At 39.7% G+C, this 17,497-nt stretch overlaps 1 protein-coding gene across 4 annotated transcripts in view; it reads left to right on the plus strand.

Annotated features, from left to right (window-relative positions):
* Positions 1-17,497, plus strand: part of BTBD9 (BTB domain containing 9) — a 401,355-nt gene that overhangs the window by 240,355 nt on the left and 143,503 nt on the right. For all 4 annotated transcript variants that reach the window (XR_014250710.1, XM_082412539.1, XM_082412537.1 and 1 more), the window contains one exon: positions 14,891-15,000. Coding sequence is in view for 3 of the 4 variants with exons in the window: in XM_082412539.1 (XP_082268665.1) it covers positions 14,891-15,000 (110 nt within the window). In the remaining variant the exon portion in view is untranslated. The remainder of the gene's footprint in view (positions 1-14,890; positions 15,001-17,497) is intronic.

A 17,497-nucleotide genomic window follows, 5' to 3' on the forward strand; every position in this document is an offset into this window, starting at 1 on the left:
TCCATATCTAGTGCCTAACAGTATTCAGTATATAGTAGTTCCTCAATAAAAACATTAATGATGTCAAATATAGTCATTTAATATTTTTGAGTACCTGCTATTCGCTAGCTACCAATTACTGAGCCCTTAGAATGTGCCTGGTCAGGTACTGACCAACCATTTAATACATGTATCATTTAACCCCCCCAAAGTTAGGTACTGTTACTTTCCCTTTTATGGATAAGGAAACCGAGGCTTTGAGAAGTTGTTTCAAAACTGAATTGCTCTTTCTGGTGTCTTTCTTTTTTTTTTTTTTTTTTTTAAATTAATTAATTAATTTATTTATTTTTGGCTGTGTTAGGTCTTCGTTTCTGTGTGAGGGCTTTCTGTAGTTGCGGCAAGCGGGGACCATTCTTCATCGCGGTGCGTGAGCCTCTCACTATGGTGGCCTCTCTTGTTGCAGAGCACAGGCTCCAGACGCGCGGGCTCAGTAGTTGTGGCTCACGGGCCTAGTTGCTCCACGGCATGTGGGATCTTCCCAGACCAGGGCTCGAACCCGTGTCCCCTGCATTAGCAGGCAGATTCTCAACCACTGCGCCACCAGGGAAGCCCCTGGTGTCTTTCTTAAACTGGTATTTCACACTTAATCTGAACTGAGGGACTTCTTTAATGTAGGCTGTAAATTTTCTATAGCATAATATATAATCATCCAATTACATTTATTTTGTAAATTGGCAGTATTACGAGTTGTCTCTGGTGTTTGACAAAGGACTTTTTTTTTTAAAGATGGAATCCTGTGTGGCTTAACTAGTAATTTTTTTTCTTTTTGTCTAACATTTATACTTTTGCTAGCCCTTCAGTGAAAATAGAGGAGCAACAATTCATTCTGTTTGGGAATTAAGAGAGACCAAATGATTAAAATCAACAGACAGTGCCACAGCCTCCAATTCCCGATCCTCTCTCCCCACCAAAGAACCTCTGGAGCCAATAATTTGAATGCCTTCCCTCATAAATAGAAAAATCGGCTAGTTCAACTTTCCCCCTCCTTTCCTTTTTCCTCCTCCCTGCTAATGAGCAGTGAAATGGCCTAATGACTGGGACCAGAGGGAGGGGAGAGCAGAGAAGAAAGCCCGAGTAATCCATACACTGAATTATCAGCCTCCGTGTAATTGAGTTTTCTTTGGCTTCCTTCTTTTTGGAGTTCAGCATTTTCAAGTTACTGAGGGATGCACTGTTTCTCCAGGCACCGAGATGAGCCATGTTTTCAGTTTCTGCCATGATCATTTTGATCCACCTGTGTGGGCTAGAAGGCCTGTGCTTCTGATGGCACTCCAGAAAGGAAGCTGGGAGGACTCTGAATGACACGGTTCCGTTTTCCACTGAGAGTCAAACACAGAATGGCCTTTTCATGCCCTTGTCTGTTTGAGTGTGCGTGATAGAGGCTGGAGAGCATTTGTGTGGCAGGAGCGGCCCTGGAAGATAAGGAAGATGCTGAGCAGAATGTGAATGCAGCCCAGCTTCACATGAGCCCCAGAAGGGGAAGTAGCTGTTGGTGGTGAAGGGTGAACATCTATCCTGGTTTGCCTGAGACTGAGTGGCTTCCTGGGCTGTGAGACTTTCAGTACTGAAACCAGCACAGTCCTGGGCCAACATAGATGGTTGGTCATCCTGTGTGCCTAACTTAACTTTCCTTAGCTTAACAGAAAGTTCACAATCAGTTGGAAATTACTTCCTATTATCTTTAAATCCTGACTCACTGCATGAAAACAAACCAAAAACTTGAGAATTTTCTTGGACTCCCTGGAGTAAGCAGTAAAATTGAATGGACCCTTTTTGAAAATTTTCCTCTTATTCCACCTGCACCTTGCACTCCAGTTGTCTGATTTAGAATCCTTGGCCGCCCTGCTCCCCACCCCTGCGAGGTATTTCTTTGTTCTTCCTCCCCCTCTCTTTTTGCTGCTGCTGCAGTAACTCCAAGGATTAAAGAGGATGTACGGTATATACTTTCTCTTACTTTGGCACTTGCTTCCCATGGCTCTGCTTAGATGCAGCTGGCTGGGCTGGGGCATTAGGGAAGCCTCCAGGCGACCCACAGCTGAATCCATCAGGTCCCCTGGAGCAGCTGTTATCTGAACCAACTGGGTCGTGTGACAGCAGCAGAGGAAGAGTGCAGCATGAATGTGCAGGAAGAACACCAGACAAGCCTGTCTCTGCTCCAGAGAGTCTAAATCACCCCATCTGCATGTGGGGCATGGTGATTGTTCTGGAGAGAGTGGGAAGGGGAGGAGATGGTGTTTTTCCACAGTTATTAAGGTAAACAGAGCAACCAATGCTGTCTGTGCAGCTGTTTCAGTGTGAGGTTGAGCTGAATTATTTTATTTTTACTTAGTGGGAATTAACACCCTCCCCCTTTCTTTCAGAGAGAGGGAGACTGTGGCTAACAAAATCACTCAATGATTTGAATCTTTCTGCAGAATGGTGATAATTTACGGGACTGTCTGGACATATCCCTGTTTGGACATTTAATTAGTGAAAAACAAGTCCAAAAGATAAAATAGCTAAATAATCTGAGACAACCATATGACGATGTGGTAGAAGGAATGGGACAAGGAAGGGGATGGAGGAGCAGCAACAAGGGGAAAATGTTATTTCAAGACTAGAAAGAAAAAAGAGTTGTAGCCCTCAGGCTGAAGACAGGGAAGGAGATGAAGAAGAATGGCTATTATCTCCTGTATTATTGTCCTAAGTACCAGACAGATTTAGAGGTGTCCCCTTGTGGCCACAGCAGCTTGGAAGATCCAAGGGCTCAGACTCAGTAAGTCCGGCAAAGATCCTTGATTGAACTTTTATCCTTATAGGAATAATCACAGGCATGGACATACTTTTGTGAAAAATAGTTAAGCTTTCAGGTAATGTTGGCAGAATGAACACACATTGATTCTCACATGCTTCAGAACAAGATCCTACTAAAATGACAGTAAAGGAATTTTTAAGATGTTAATCTATAAGGATAAAGAAAATGGGAAGAGGAGATTAAAAACAGGCAGATGAACAATTGGTAAATGATTTAACAGGCTCAGGAAAACTGAATCCTAAGCCACTAAAGCCTCGAAGACTTAGGAGTTAGGGGCACCAGGCACCTTTGAAGCTGTGATGAAGGAGATAGGTAGGAAGGGGCTAAAATGAGAAGACTAATTAACTATGTACTTATGAAACAATTAAGAGCTCTAGCTTCTCTTCCCCACTTCACAGAACTTTGGCTGCTTCTTCCCCACTCTGATAGAAAACTGGAAATGTATTCTTTTTTTTCCAGATCTATTAAGATATAATTGACATATAACATTGTTTAAGCTAAACATGATGATATATAACATAGTGATTTTTTTAAACTTTTTATTTTATATTGGAGTGTAGTTGATTAACAATGTTGTGTTAGCTTCAGGTGTACAGCTAAGTGATTTAGTTATACATATACATGTATCTATTCTTTTTCAAATTCTTTTCCCATTTAGGTTATAACCTAATGATTTGATACACATATATTGTGAAATGATCAACACAGTAGGTTTATTTAACATTTCTGTCACCTCATAGAAGTACCTTTCCCTAATGGTGAGAACATTTAAGATCTACCCTCTTAGCAACTTTCAAATATATATTTCAAATATATAATACAGTTTGGTTAACTGTAGTCTCCATGCTGTACATTAGGTCCCCAGAACTTATAACTGGAAATTTGTACCAACTGACCAACATCTCCCCATTTCACTCACTTCCCAGCCCCTGGCAACTACCATTCTACTCTGTTTTATGAGTTAGGCTTTTTTAGATAACACATATAAAGGAGATCATACAGTATTTGTCTTTCTCTATCTGACTTTGGAAATTTATTCTTTGATGAAGATAAAACAGAGGTAAAACAGAAGGTCTCTAAAGTGGGAAACCATGCATAGGTTAGAAAGGTCGTACTATAGGAAGATTAGGTGGTCTGATGCTTAGACCCTACCTTTCAGTAATATCTCCCCTGCCACACATTCAGACGAATACCCCTACCCTGTTTCACCACTCTGAAACTCTGGTAGTCAAGCTCGTATTTCCCATGCAGAGGATTAGAAACATCTTTCTAGATAATTCAATCAGTCTAAGAGGGAAGAGCTAAAGAATCTGAAAGTGAGATTTTCCTGACAGTTGACCCATTCAGGCAACTATATTCTCAGAATTTCCTCTTGAGGAAAATGTCTAGGTTCCTTCCTGACAACCTTCTTGACAACCAGACATTTGAGGAAACTAATATGAAACATAAAGACTAAAACAAACAGGAAAAAAAAACTATATAGGGAGATGAAAACTTTAAAAAAAATTATTGCTATCTTCAGAGAGGTTAAATATGGCAATCTTAGACCAAGAAGGAAAAGCCATAAAAAAGGAACATTTGGAGAATAAGAAATACAGTTGGAAATTTAAAATATTAAAGCAGAAATGGAAAACTCGGTAGAGAGCACAGATGATAAAGTTGAGCAACTCTCCCACAGAGTGGAACAAAATCACAAAAAAATGACAGATAGAGGAAGTATGAAAATACAGGTAAAGATAAAGAGGTCCAATATTCAAAGCTAGGAGTTCCATAAAGAGAGGTTAAAAAAATCCAAAGGAAGAACTCAATAACAATAATTCAAGAACATTTACCAAAACTGAATTATCAATACGTGGATTTCCAGATTGCAAAGGCCTTCTGAGTGCCCAACACAGTAGAAGAAAATAGACCCATACTAAGGCATCATGAAATTTCATAATACTAGGGAAGCAGAGAAAAATCTGCATGTTTCCAGAACGGGACATGTTTTTAAAATTAAAAAAATAAAAGAGCGAAAAAGGAAGAGAGAAATCAAGTCAGGTATCATAATGATTTCTCAATAGCAAAACTAGAAACTTGACAGGCAGTAGAATAAGACCTTCAAAATTCTGAAAGAAAACTACTTCCAACCAAAAATCAAGGCTCTTTCTCTTAGTAGGGAAGAAAAACTGTGCAGGAAAGGAAAGTACTCCATATATTAGTTGTGAATAATATCTACATAATCATGATGTAAACACTGAGTATTGATTCAACCAAAGTTACAATACAGTCTAAATTGGGGGATAGGAAAAGGGTACATATGGAGGAGAGAGCTAAAAAGTTGTCTTCCATAGTAGTAGATTGGTAGGTAAGGCCTAAAGCTGGAAAATCAAGAAGTAGCATTAAATGCATGATAATTATAGATGTGAGATAAATCTTGAAATAATCCATTAAAACAGGTAAGAACAGTTGCCTCTGGGGATAGAAGGAAATGGAGCATGGGGAGAGTATTTTTCATAATAAATCTTATAGGCTATTTGACTTTTTAAACTATGTATGTGTAAAAGTTTCTTTGTAAAAGAAGAAAGAGAAATAGTTAAGCCAGTTTTGTTTTATTTTAATGAGGATTCCAAACACCACAGCAGTAGCAGTGACTACTAGTAATGTAATATTTACATTGTTTATTAAAAAATAAATCCTCTCTTACAAAGTATACATTTTAGTTTGTGTGCATTTCTCTCATAAGTTTTTCTTTCCTTGAATTTCTCAGACAAGTGTAAGGATTGACATTTTCTTTCTGATCACTGACTTAGCACTAATGCTATACCAGTAAAGTCTAGGTCATGAATGGTTGAACTCTTAAGAAGCTTTCGGGAAGGAAAACAAAAATCCTTGCCAAACTACTCCACCTCCCAACCTGCTTGCTAATCCAGTAGAAATATGGTTTGGGACAGGCTTCAGGCTTCAGGTTCGGTTAGGACTTCTAACACAAAAGGCATGAGTATGGGGAAATGTCTTCTAAAATGATTGGGCAGACTGTTAGGTTTGAAGCTGTCTCATGTCTGCTCAGCCCCTATTATAAGCTGCAGACTCTGTAGGTCACCAAATAGTGCCACTCAGAACATCTTGCTCTTTTCTTTTCTCTTTTGCTTGTATTAAAGTTCTAACACATTGACAGGTTTTAGGAGCAAAATCTCTTATACCAGTAGTGCTGAAATTAGTAATCCTTCATGCTGTTTGGAAGCTGGAGTGTACAGGCTTCTACAGCGAAATCAGTCATGCACTTCCGGCTTTAACAAACCCCGAGACAGAGCATAGCCACACCAGTTTTGGCACCCAAGACAAAAATACTTCTGTTTCCTATTATCATTTGCATTCCCTGTGCTGTTGGTGTGAGTGTTCTTCTCAAGTTTTCTGTAGTATTATTTTTGTTTACTTTGACTACTCTGCCTCTGGTTGGTAGCTTTGTACCTAGTTATGCTGATATTGAATTATGTGCTAAGTAAATCTCTGGATCTTTTTTTTTTTCTCCCTGATCAATTCTCTAGGTAAAGGTCGAGAACTTCCCAAAGGGCAAAGGAGGGTCCCTGAAATTTTTTGTGAGCATAGAAGTCTGGGGATAGTAGGTGGCAAGTGTGTAGCTTTTCTGGGTTGAACTTGTTTTCTCCGAATATATTTGGAGAAAACAAATATATATATATTTCTTATATATATATTTCTTATATATATTCTTATATATATATTTCTTATATATTCTTATATATATATTTCTATATTTTTTGGAGAAATATATATTTCTCCAAATATATTTCAGTTAGTTCTCTGTTAGAAGCTGTTACTGCCTGGAACCCAGGTTTCTTTACATAGCTCATAAGGAGTACAGAGGCTTTGAGGGACGTGTGTTCTGTTGAGATTTGAAATCTCCAGCCTGATTGTATGAGTGTGTAGGGTATGAGTTTTCCATGAAAGGAAATAATGCATGCAAGGGCTAGCACATGGGATGTGTTCAGAAGCTGGTGGCTTTTATTTTAATTCCAGTGCTAGTTTCTCAGAGGTCCGGAATGAAGATTCGTGGTTTCCTTACTCCCTATGCTCTCTTTATTACTCTCTTGACTTGTCACTCAGTTTTCACTTCTGTTATTCTAACCGTCTTACGCAATTCCTGTCTTGTTTCTCAGTGTCAAGTGTTTACATTCTTAGAAGGATTCTTAGATTTTTCTTCAGGGAGAGGCAAATTCTTTCTCCTTCTGTTTGCCTCTCTTCCTTCTGTATTTAATCTTCCACTCTAAAAGGAAAAAAAAGGACAGGCTCCTCCAGCCCTTAAAATGTTAAGTTATAGTAAGTGGCATATCTCTACCATAGTCTTAGGTTTAAAAAAAAAAAGAGAAACTTCCCTTACCCATCATGATCCTAAAGCAGGCTGGCTACAGGTCATAGTCACCAAATGAGTTCTTACAGATTCATAGGGAAACTAACGGATTTAATTTTCTTCTACTTTTTCTCTAGTGCACAATTCCATTAGACTCATTTGTCTACATTCGTGGAAATGCACAGCCTACTGGATAAACGGAAAAAGATAATGCAGCCATTTTAAAGATAAAACTGGTGAAATTCTCTCTCCCGCTCCCAGCATCTTGGGCTAGGGGAAAAGTTAATGAAAAAATGCAAATATTGAACTTTTGGTAATTTAGTTCTATTTCTTAAAATATATTTTGTGTTGGTTTCAGATGTTTTATTGAGTAATAAAATTGGTTAACAGTATTCCCACATGGAGATTTGTTCACAATAGCACATAACAGACAGAAGAAGGGATTGGTTTATACATATTCATGATCTTTTCCTCCCCTCCCCCTCCCTCCTCTGGCTCCTCCCTTTGTCTCTCTTCTTTCTTTCTCCTTTCTTCCCTCCCTCCCTCCCTCTCTCCCTTATTCATTTTTTATTTTATATCTTTCACTTGCCATTTTGTCTTTCTATAATCCCTTGAAAATTACAATCCGAAAAAATGCAGAGATAAAAAGAAAACGAAACCATGAAATAAATAAAATAAGACATTTCTTCCCACGAAATTCAAATCAGTTCCTCTTTCCAGACCCTAACAAACCTACTTAGTTAGATTTTTGCCTATATCCTGCTAAATATGTATAATAGGTATACTGTGTCTATATCGCAGACTCATTTACGGTATATCCATATTCTCAATCAGAGCTAGTCATGCCTTCCCATTTGACTCTTCTTTTATTCCTGCAGGGAGAGGTTTTATAACTGTTTATCCTTCCAGTTTAGCAAGTTTGTCTATGAAGTTCTATGCTAAATAGATCACCTACCAACCAGTGGCTAATTATTTGATTTTTTTATTTGTTGTCTGTCTCCTGACCTGAAATGTAAATTCCATGAGGAATAGATTTTATCTGTAGTGTTCAATCCCATATCCCAGCACCTAGCAGGAGTAGCTGACCCATGGTAAATACTCAGTTAATATTTGTTGGATAAGACTGTGATCATCTGGGGGTGGGGGGGCGGGGCAGGAAAGGGATTATTTCTGTTTTAGCTATGTTTTGTTTTGTTCACAGGGAGGACTTTTAAAGTTCATGCTGCTAAATTTGGTGTTTTAAGGTTAGGCTACCATTTGTGAATAGGTCAGAGGCTCTTATGTCTTTCTCCTTACCACTACTACCAGTGTGGAGCCTGAGACTGAGAGAAATTAAGGAACTTGCCCCCAATTTTATACCTAATGCATTGTGAAGCTCTGACTAGAACCTAGGTCATTCTTTCAGCTCAGTCCTGTCAAAAATCATACAGTTTGATGGGTTTTAGTCTTACCTTCTAAACTGCACTATAAACTTCTCCAGATGAAGGTTTATGTCCTGTCTTCCTGGTCCATTCCTCACAGTGCTTAGCAGAATTTCTTGTACCTAGTAAGTGTTTATTAAATCTTGATTAATAGCACATTTACTCAGTATACCTACAAGGCTATTGACTGGTAAATGTGCAAGCAGAAAATAGAAATGAATTAAATAAATTTACAGGTTATATCATTTTCATATGATTTATGTAAATAAATACTATAATTAAGTTCTTTTGTGATATTAATTTCAAATATGTTTTCATAGATTGAAGGCATATTATTATGGCAGGTTTTAGGTTCTGCATATTCGGGGGTGGGGAAAAAAAGCCTATTGTTAAAAATGCACACTTCCCTCAAATGAAAAACAACACTTAAATATTTATCTCTAATGTTGGAATGACTTTCTATTTTGGGTAGCACTGGGTTATGCTGTGTTAGTAATTATTTACCGATCTTATCCCTTCTGCATACTTGATTCTGTATAGCATCAATTTTCTCTGAAAAACAAGATGACTTCTTGTTTTGTTTGCCCTTCAGGTTGAATAGTGGAGTTGCTGGAACATGATTGCTCCCTCTGCAGGGGTAACGGTCAGACAGCATCAGGGCTGTTCTCTGAGACAGTAGCCTCTGCTTAGGCTAACTCTGGCAGAGTGTTTAACCTTTCAATAATTCTTCCTCTCCCAAATAAGCAAATGCTGCTGGGGACCCTTGCTGAAGTCAGTAGAAGAGAATCTATAGCTCCACAGATCAGCCAGAGGGAAGGTTTTCTAAGAGTAACAAATCTGTTCTGTCGCAACATGCTTTTTCTAGAAGCTTTTTGTCATTCTGGCAGTAAACTGTTTTCCACTTGCTGCCTTAGCAACAAGACCTGAAGTCACTTCACCCTCTGGTCTGTGGTTTGATTATAAGAGCATTAACTTGGTACCTAGAACTAGAAGAAAATATCATACTGGGGAAACCCACATACATTTCCAGCTTTTTCGGCTAGAGAATTATTTATGTACATTCTTCATATCTCCTTGAAAGGAAAGGTCAAATAGGAAATCGTGGAAATGGTGAATTCAAATCCCACATGGTCCTAAGTCTCTAGTAAATGCTGTAGCTAAAGTTCTTGTCAGGTGACTGCCTCTGGCCACAGCAAAGAACAGTTTTTCTCTGCAGAGTTCTCCATGGAGACCTCAGAGGAAGAGCCAAAATGTTAAGGATCCCTTCTTGTGCTGTTAAGGATCCCAGTCTTAGGCTAACCCTGGTTTTCTCAAGCATCTTTGTTTAACCCAAGAATGTAAAGTTCAATTTGAGAATAAAACTTTGTTTACCAAAGAATAAAATTCTGATGGATTTTGGCTTTAGTTGATCCCTTGAGAGCTCATTTAAAATTTTTTTGCTGAATTCAATTTTATCTTGTAGCAGAACCTGCTCAGTACAGTGTTAGATGATCTTATAACTAGAGGCAAAGGTTAAGGAGCAACTGTAACCACAAGTAGGCTAAAGACTAAAGAATACCAAGACTAGAGGGTTCCAAGGGGTTTAAAGGGAGGGTGTACAAGTTGCTGTTTTTCTATATTCAGTTTGTTAAAGATGTATTGTATGTGACTTAGAAATGAAATACGGTAGCGTCCTGACAAGAAATGATGGAAAGATAGGTTAAGAATAGGAATTTGTAGTACCTTCCCAGGACAGGCAGGGAATACAATGAAATCTCCAAGGCAGAAATTTTCTAGGTCACAGTATTGTGATGTTTCTTTGTAAGAAGTGCTATTTTTCTTAATAAATTAAAACTCCAAACTTCCAGAGTTAGCACAAAAAAGAAACTCTTCTGTGGGCATGGGTAGCTGGACCAAATATGGGAAAAAGATTCTTCCCTTGTTTCCTTGTGCAGAGCCGAGTCAGGTCAAGAACATTTAAAATAGACTTTTCTAAAGACTAGGGGCTTAAAGCAGGAAATAACATAGAGCCAGGTAATCTGCGTTCGGAATGTAGCTTCTTTCTACATATACTGTGGGGCCCTAAGGGTAAGGACTAGCCCCTGCCCATGCTCTTGAAGTCCATCCTTGGGCCTGCCTATTCATGGATGCGGATGCACCACTTTAACAACCACAGTTAGGAATGCTCTCCCAGACAACCAGCAGTCTTGAAGTCCAAAAGAAATGCCGCCTCCAGCGACCTACTCTTTGCATTTCTATTTAATGATACTCTACTCTGCCAAGCACTGCATTAGACACTTTAAATACTTACCTCGTTTAAATATCATATAAGGCTTGTGTACTGACCTTTTATAGAGAAGGAAATTGTGGTTCAGAAAGGTTTAAGACATTTTTTTTCCCCGAAGTAACACAGCTAATTAAGTGATGGGGCTGGGCTACACACCTGGTCCTGTTAGACTCTAAAGCAAGTACTTCAAAACTCTATAGTGCCTTTCAATTTCAGAGTGCTATCCTTGGAAGGTTTAGGTTTAGGTTTCATTTTTTTAAAGAAGAATCTCTTTTCACCCACAATATTATAGCTCCTAGAAACTTCTGCATTGAAACATCCTGTTTTGAACTGTGTTGAGGCCCCAGTCTTTGTCAGTGACTAGAAGACAGCTAACACAAGGAAGGGAGGAGAATATTGGAAACAGACTGTTACACCAGGGCTCATGTGAACAGCATTCATCCTCATCAGAAATGGCCAATCTGGGGCTTCCCTGGTGGTGCAGTGGTTAAGAATCCACCTGCCAATGCAGGGGACACGGGTTCGAGCCCTAGTCCGGGAAGATCCCACATGCCGCGGAGCAACTAAGCCTGTGCGCCACAACTACTGAGCCTGCGCTCTAGAGCCCGCGAACCACAACTACTGAAGCCCGTGCACCTAGAGCCCACGCACCATAACAAGAGAAGCCACCACAATGAGAAGTCTGCACACCTCAACGAAGAGTAGCCCCCGCTCACCGCAATTAGAGAAAGACCGCGCTCAGCAACGAAGACCCAATGCAGCCAAAAACAAATAAATAAAATAAATAAAATTTTTTTAAAAGACACTAAATTAAAAAAAAAAAAAGAAATGGCCAATCTGTTGCATATCTGCCTTTCTCAGCACTAAGTTTTAATTATCTTCCAACTGTCTGAGCTGCTGTTGAGGACCTCAGAGAGAACAAAGGATAGCTGTCATATTTTTCAGCAGCTCCCCTCTCTGCACACTGATGAAGTCACTAGCTGCCACTGCCCTTATTATCAGGTTAAATCAGAGTCTGAGTGTGCATTGGAGAGATGATGTTGAAAGAAAAAAAGCTTAAGTTTTACCTCTTATTCAGAATCTTTTGTGACAGAGAAATGTGGCATCTGCTTCTCCTGTTTAGGTGTTATGACCCAGAAGCAAGTTTTCTTTTGTTTTTCATAGAAAAAAAAGGAAAGAGAGAGAGGACTCCCTCCCATCACCAGCCCTTGGATTTTTCAGTAGCTTGGATAGTGATAACTTCTGCCTCCAGGATGTTCCCTTGTGAGCCCCATTAAGGAAATCTGCTTATGATCCAAGATGGTACCTTGATGGTGCTGCCTCCTTCTTCCTCTAGACATTGCTCATGGATCAGGGCATGCCTTCCCCTGAGCTGGACAGGGCCCCTGTGTTCTTAATGGAGAGCTCCAGGCTGCCCTACCAGTCACTGAAGTTGGGGGATTAGTTAAAGCCTGTTTGCTATTTCTAGACAAGATCTTCAGTAAAGGATAGAGTCCTATGCTAAACAATTCCTTGCTGGAAAAAAGGAGCATGGCTTCTTTCTTGTGACTTTGTTACCATTTTTAAATGTGTATTTGAGTAAGGACTTTATGCCATTTTTGTAAATTAGGCTATAATTTTATGTAGACTTAGAAAGTATTGTAGAACTAGAATAATTAAACTTGTTGTGAGCATTACATATAACAGGCTAATCAGGAAGTGTGATGTACAGTGGTGAATTGCTAATTTGACCTCAGGATTATGCAGCAGAGATAACATTATCTTCATTTATATAGAACTTTTTATCTGGAGGCATCTCTCAATGCTTTTGCAGTCATACATATTATCTTGTTAGTTATCACAAACACTATCATTAAGGCTGTAAAATGTATTCCAGTACGATTTTTTATTTTCAGTTTCCTATAACTGGGGGACAAGGGAGGGGAAGGTTCTGTATTTTCTCCCACTCCTGATATTTGCACCAGGGTAAAATTTGGGAAATGACTGTTATCTAAACTAGGAGAGCCTGGTTCCATATAATGTTTTGAAAAGAAAGTGGGGGGGACATTACTGCATCCCCTTAGGTCAGCCTGAACTATTTAACCTTAAGAACTGCCAGTGGGGAAAGGCCCTATTAGTCCCTTCCTGGCTCCTCTGCCTTGCACAGTATTAGGAGAGCTATCTCTCCTTTGAGAGATTTGACCTAGGGAACAGGAAAATGATCTGATCAAATTCCACCAAACCACATTCCCTCCATTCCCTCCAAGATTGCCGACAGCAGCACTCAGACTGTCACGACTATGTGCGGTTGAAAGTGCTATGCTGGTTGAGTTCCTGTGGGTTTAAGGAAATGGGCAAAATTAGATTCAGGCCAAGGTGCCAGGCTTAACACACCCCTTCCTCTCCAGAAAGCCCAGAGAGATTGTTACTGCCTACAGTAAAGAACCACACAGTCCGTTCTACCCAGATCCTTTAGAACTTAGTTTAAATGTACCCCACCCACCCACCCAAACCCAGTAAAATCAGCACCTTCTGTCTGCCTTGAGGGCTTGAGAGAACGGATCAGGGCCAACCTCCTGCTTACCCAGAGGGCTCTGGTGAGCACCGCAGTTGCCCTGACTCTCCACACAGGAAGAGCGGTGTCTCCCTGCAGTGGATATGGGAACACTGAGCAGCCAGTCCAGGAGAAAGCATTACTGTCAGTTATGAAGATGAGCGATCAGCTCATGTCAAGGAGCAGGTGGCTAAATGAGGTGCACAGGGAATGCGGTGAGATTCAGGTTTGAAGAAACAGGAGGGAGAATAGCCCAAGATACAAAACCCCCAAATATAGCCTCTTTTATGTGAATTTTTACAGTTGGCATTTACATTATACAGTTAACTTGGAGTGACGAGAAATGTAAGGAAATTACCGAATTAGTGAACAGCGATTAACTCAGACGTAAAATTGTATCATCTTAAGTGGAAGGTTGTTTTACATAGCGGAGGGAAGATATTACTAAAACCTTGCCCAGTCTGTCATCTCCTAATTGAAATCTGTTCATTTAGTATGCCCCATCCTTCACAGCACATAGTTCATAATTTGAGAGAGCGTTATCAGTTAATCTAGTTCTTTTTCTTCTTATTCTTCTTTTGAATTCCAGTAAGACTGTGTGTGGCACATTACATTCCCTCTGAAATTGTGTGACACTCAGAAGAGTAAGTTTGTCTGTTCATTAACCTGTGAACTGTCGGGTCCGTTTGAAGAGTGAAAGGAGCAAGTTGCTCCAAGGTTAATGCTTGTTTGTCAGAGAGGGTGAACAGGCCAAGAGGCTCGAGACTTGCCCTGTGAAACTCTGCACTGTATGCAGATGCCAGATCCGGGTGGCCAGGCGGGAGGCTGCAGAGCAGGCTGGGTCACCTCTGCTGATCACTTCCTCTGGTCAGGAGAAGGCTTCCTAGCAGTCAAGTGGGGGGCTGGCGTAAGTATATAGGGTTAACTTCCTAACAAGGATTCAGGAGCAATATTAAAATACAAGAAGCTGTGAGTGGTTTTCAGTAGTTTCCGTGGATTTTTACTTTCAACAAGAAAGCAGTATTGATTTCATGCATTTCATCCAATGGATGAAAGCTTTCATTGAGTTGGAAAGCATTTGACTTTGTGTGTGTTTGTGCACCTGTGCACAGGCACATTCCTAACCACAAAGCAAGGATAGAAGCTGTTTGTTATTCTCCAGTGTAAGTGTCTCATGGATATACAATTGTACTGACATTCAGGGGTTGAGCTGAACAATCCCTGGTTTGATTTTCTAGGTAAACCAAATCTAAGTTCTACTTCATTCTCTGGAAAGTGGTACCTCCTTAATTTTGCTGTAATTCTTCCAGGCTCAGTTGGAGCTAGCCCTAAGGAGCAGGTACAGGGTCTGAAGCCAATTCAGAGTCTCCTTTAGTCCATGCTCTGGTACACAGTATGTTTACATAGTGTATCTTATTCTGTTATCTTTGGATTCGTTATGATGGAAGCTCATTTTCTTCAACAGATTTTCTTTTCTTTTTACCCCCAGGTATATTCGAATAGTTGGGACTCACAACACAGTGAATAAGATTTTTCACATTGTGGCTTTTGAATGTATGTTTACAAACAAAACCTTCACTCTGGAGAAGGGGCTATTAGGTAAGTGTTACAATTATATTTTTGTGTATACACTTAGATATTTTATCTTCAAATATTTTGTAATTCCATTAACTCATCTTAATTCACCTCTTAATCAGCTTTGACTAAGAACTCTGGTTGATTTGAATGCCTTATGGCTGAGTGACATAGAGAGGGCTTATATTTTTAGAAGTAGTCAAAATAATAATTTCCAGTAAACTTAAGAGAATGTAAATATTGTACTAGTAGTTAAGAATTGAAAATGTTCTAGTGATTCATTCAGATTTGCTATGTGGGGAATGCTTATGATAGGCAAAGCCTCTCAGACCAAAGGCTTTTCTATATTTAATGGTAGGTAGGGTCAGGGAGGAAGTTGCTATATTATTGATCCCATGCTCCTACTTTCCAAGGCTATGCAGGTATTTTGGCCTCTGATTTGATATGAATGGTGTGCTCAGCTATGAGAATATCTTCTTTTCATGGACACAGCAGTCCATATTTGCCCTACTTTGCCAAATTCACCTCAAGAAAATGCCTGCATATAAATTTAAATAAGACCAGAGTAACTAAATTATTGTAATGAAAATTAAGTTATCATGTGGGAAATATGGCCTGGCTGATCTTTCGAAAGGGCATTTTAAATTTTGTTTAGTTGTCTATTTGGTTGTTTTCTGTTATGTTTTGCTTTTGCTTTTGTTTTAGGTAATATTTAGTCTGGCTCTGTGTATAGTCTGTCCCAGGTCTTAACATTCCAGATACCATGAGTGGCTTTTCCTGTCTAGACCTCTTTTATCCATGCCCACAGGTTTTTGCTCATTTCCTATCAAGATCATAGTTTAACTAATTAGATCCTTGAATCTGTGCCTTTACTGCAGCTTTCTTTGAAAAGGGACTCTGTATGTTCAAGTGGAGGGATAAGATGCCAGTGCCTTGGTGTACATAAAGTAGTTCTTTACCTTTACAAAGGGACTAATTTCTCCTCTCCTCTCCAAGTCCTGTTCATGCTGGGACACAGACCATATTGACTGTGTCCTAAAAACATGGTGAAAACTAGAATGGGAAATATGAGAGTAACTTGCAAATGTTTACTAATTCTTTGAATGGTCAAAAGTCTAAATTTTCGTAACGCCGTGTGTTTCCTAAATGTAATCCTTTACTTTAGGGAAATTTGGGAGAGTAATATTAATAAAGTAGCAGGAGTAGAAATTATCCCAATGTATAGAGAACTTTTAGAGCTCAACTAAAATAAATAATTTGGTTTTAATTTTGCTATGGATGTAATTTTTAGTTTTAAATATAAATGTTGATAATCTTTGTGACTTTTAAGTCATTTGAAAGTTAGTGCTGAAGCATTACCTGATATTATCAAGGCTTTTAACTCCGTGGAGGGTCATAGAATTGTGATGATGGGGTGTTTGGGGGAAGCCACTCCTTTTCACCTGCTGCCCAAGTTGTTTTATAGACTAGGCTTCACTGTGTATGTGATTGTGTAGTTAGGGGCACCCTTACTGAGAAGGATCTTATTAGAAACCAAACCACCTTCAGTCACAGGATGTGTAGAGCATTTGGCTACTGGCTTCAGCCCAGTGCACTGCATTTTGAGCATGCTGCATAGAAGGCACCTCTCCCTTCTTACTGGAGAAGAACAGGTTTGTGAACACTGTAATTATCCATGAAACAGGTCTATCTGGCATGAAAGGCCATTGCAGGAATGAAACTTAGGATCAGTTGTAGTGAGGGATGCTGTTGTTGGTCTGTATGTTTTGTCTACACTGAGTTAGTCAGCATTATCAGAAGCCATAATAGTCTCAGACATGTCAGGGGATGAAAGAAGATTGCAGAGATGCAAGAAGTGTTTTTGGTGTCTGGTCAGACACTTTCCTTCAAGTCCTCTTCTATGATGCTCACAAGCTTGACGTCAAAGAGCACTGCAGTCATTTGTCTGTCATCGTCCCTCCACCAAATAGGAGCACCTAGGCAGATATGTGTGTGTACCTGTCAGCAGATGGCCTGCAGCGGGATCCCCTTTGGCTCTTATTTTACTATGTTACAGCGCAAAGTTGCCCCCATGCTGGGCAGTCAGGGACATGGTTTGAGTTGTGAAGGAGTGTAGGGAGATTTCATTATTCTTTGTCTGACATGGCAGCTCTGCTGAGTCTACAGGGGTGTTTGAAGTAGTAATGGCCAGCTTTCCATGCTGATGATCTCAGGTGCATTTTAGCTGCACACAGGCCTCAGCCAGCCATTCTACAGGGACCTCCAAGAAAGGAGTGGTCCTCTAGTGGGGCCACAGTGTGTGTCAGAATCACCTGGAGTTATTTTTAAATTGTAGCTGCCTACTGCTCCCTCTTTCCTATGAAATGTGCAGTCCTCCCTTGAGAACCACTGACTGATACGAACTTCAGGTTTTCACAGGGGAAAAAAGTAAAGCTAAAATAATGTCATCATGAAAAACTAGTAGGGTATCAAGCTCTACTCTTACATTTCAAGATTCAGAATTTCTTCCTTTCATAGTTCC

This window comes from Balaenoptera physalus (genome assembly GCF_965194825.1).
Source record: "Balaenoptera physalus genome assembly, chromosome: 11".
Taxonomy (NCBI): domain Eukaryota; kingdom Metazoa; phylum Chordata; class Mammalia; order Artiodactyla; family Balaenopteridae; genus Balaenoptera; species Balaenoptera physalus.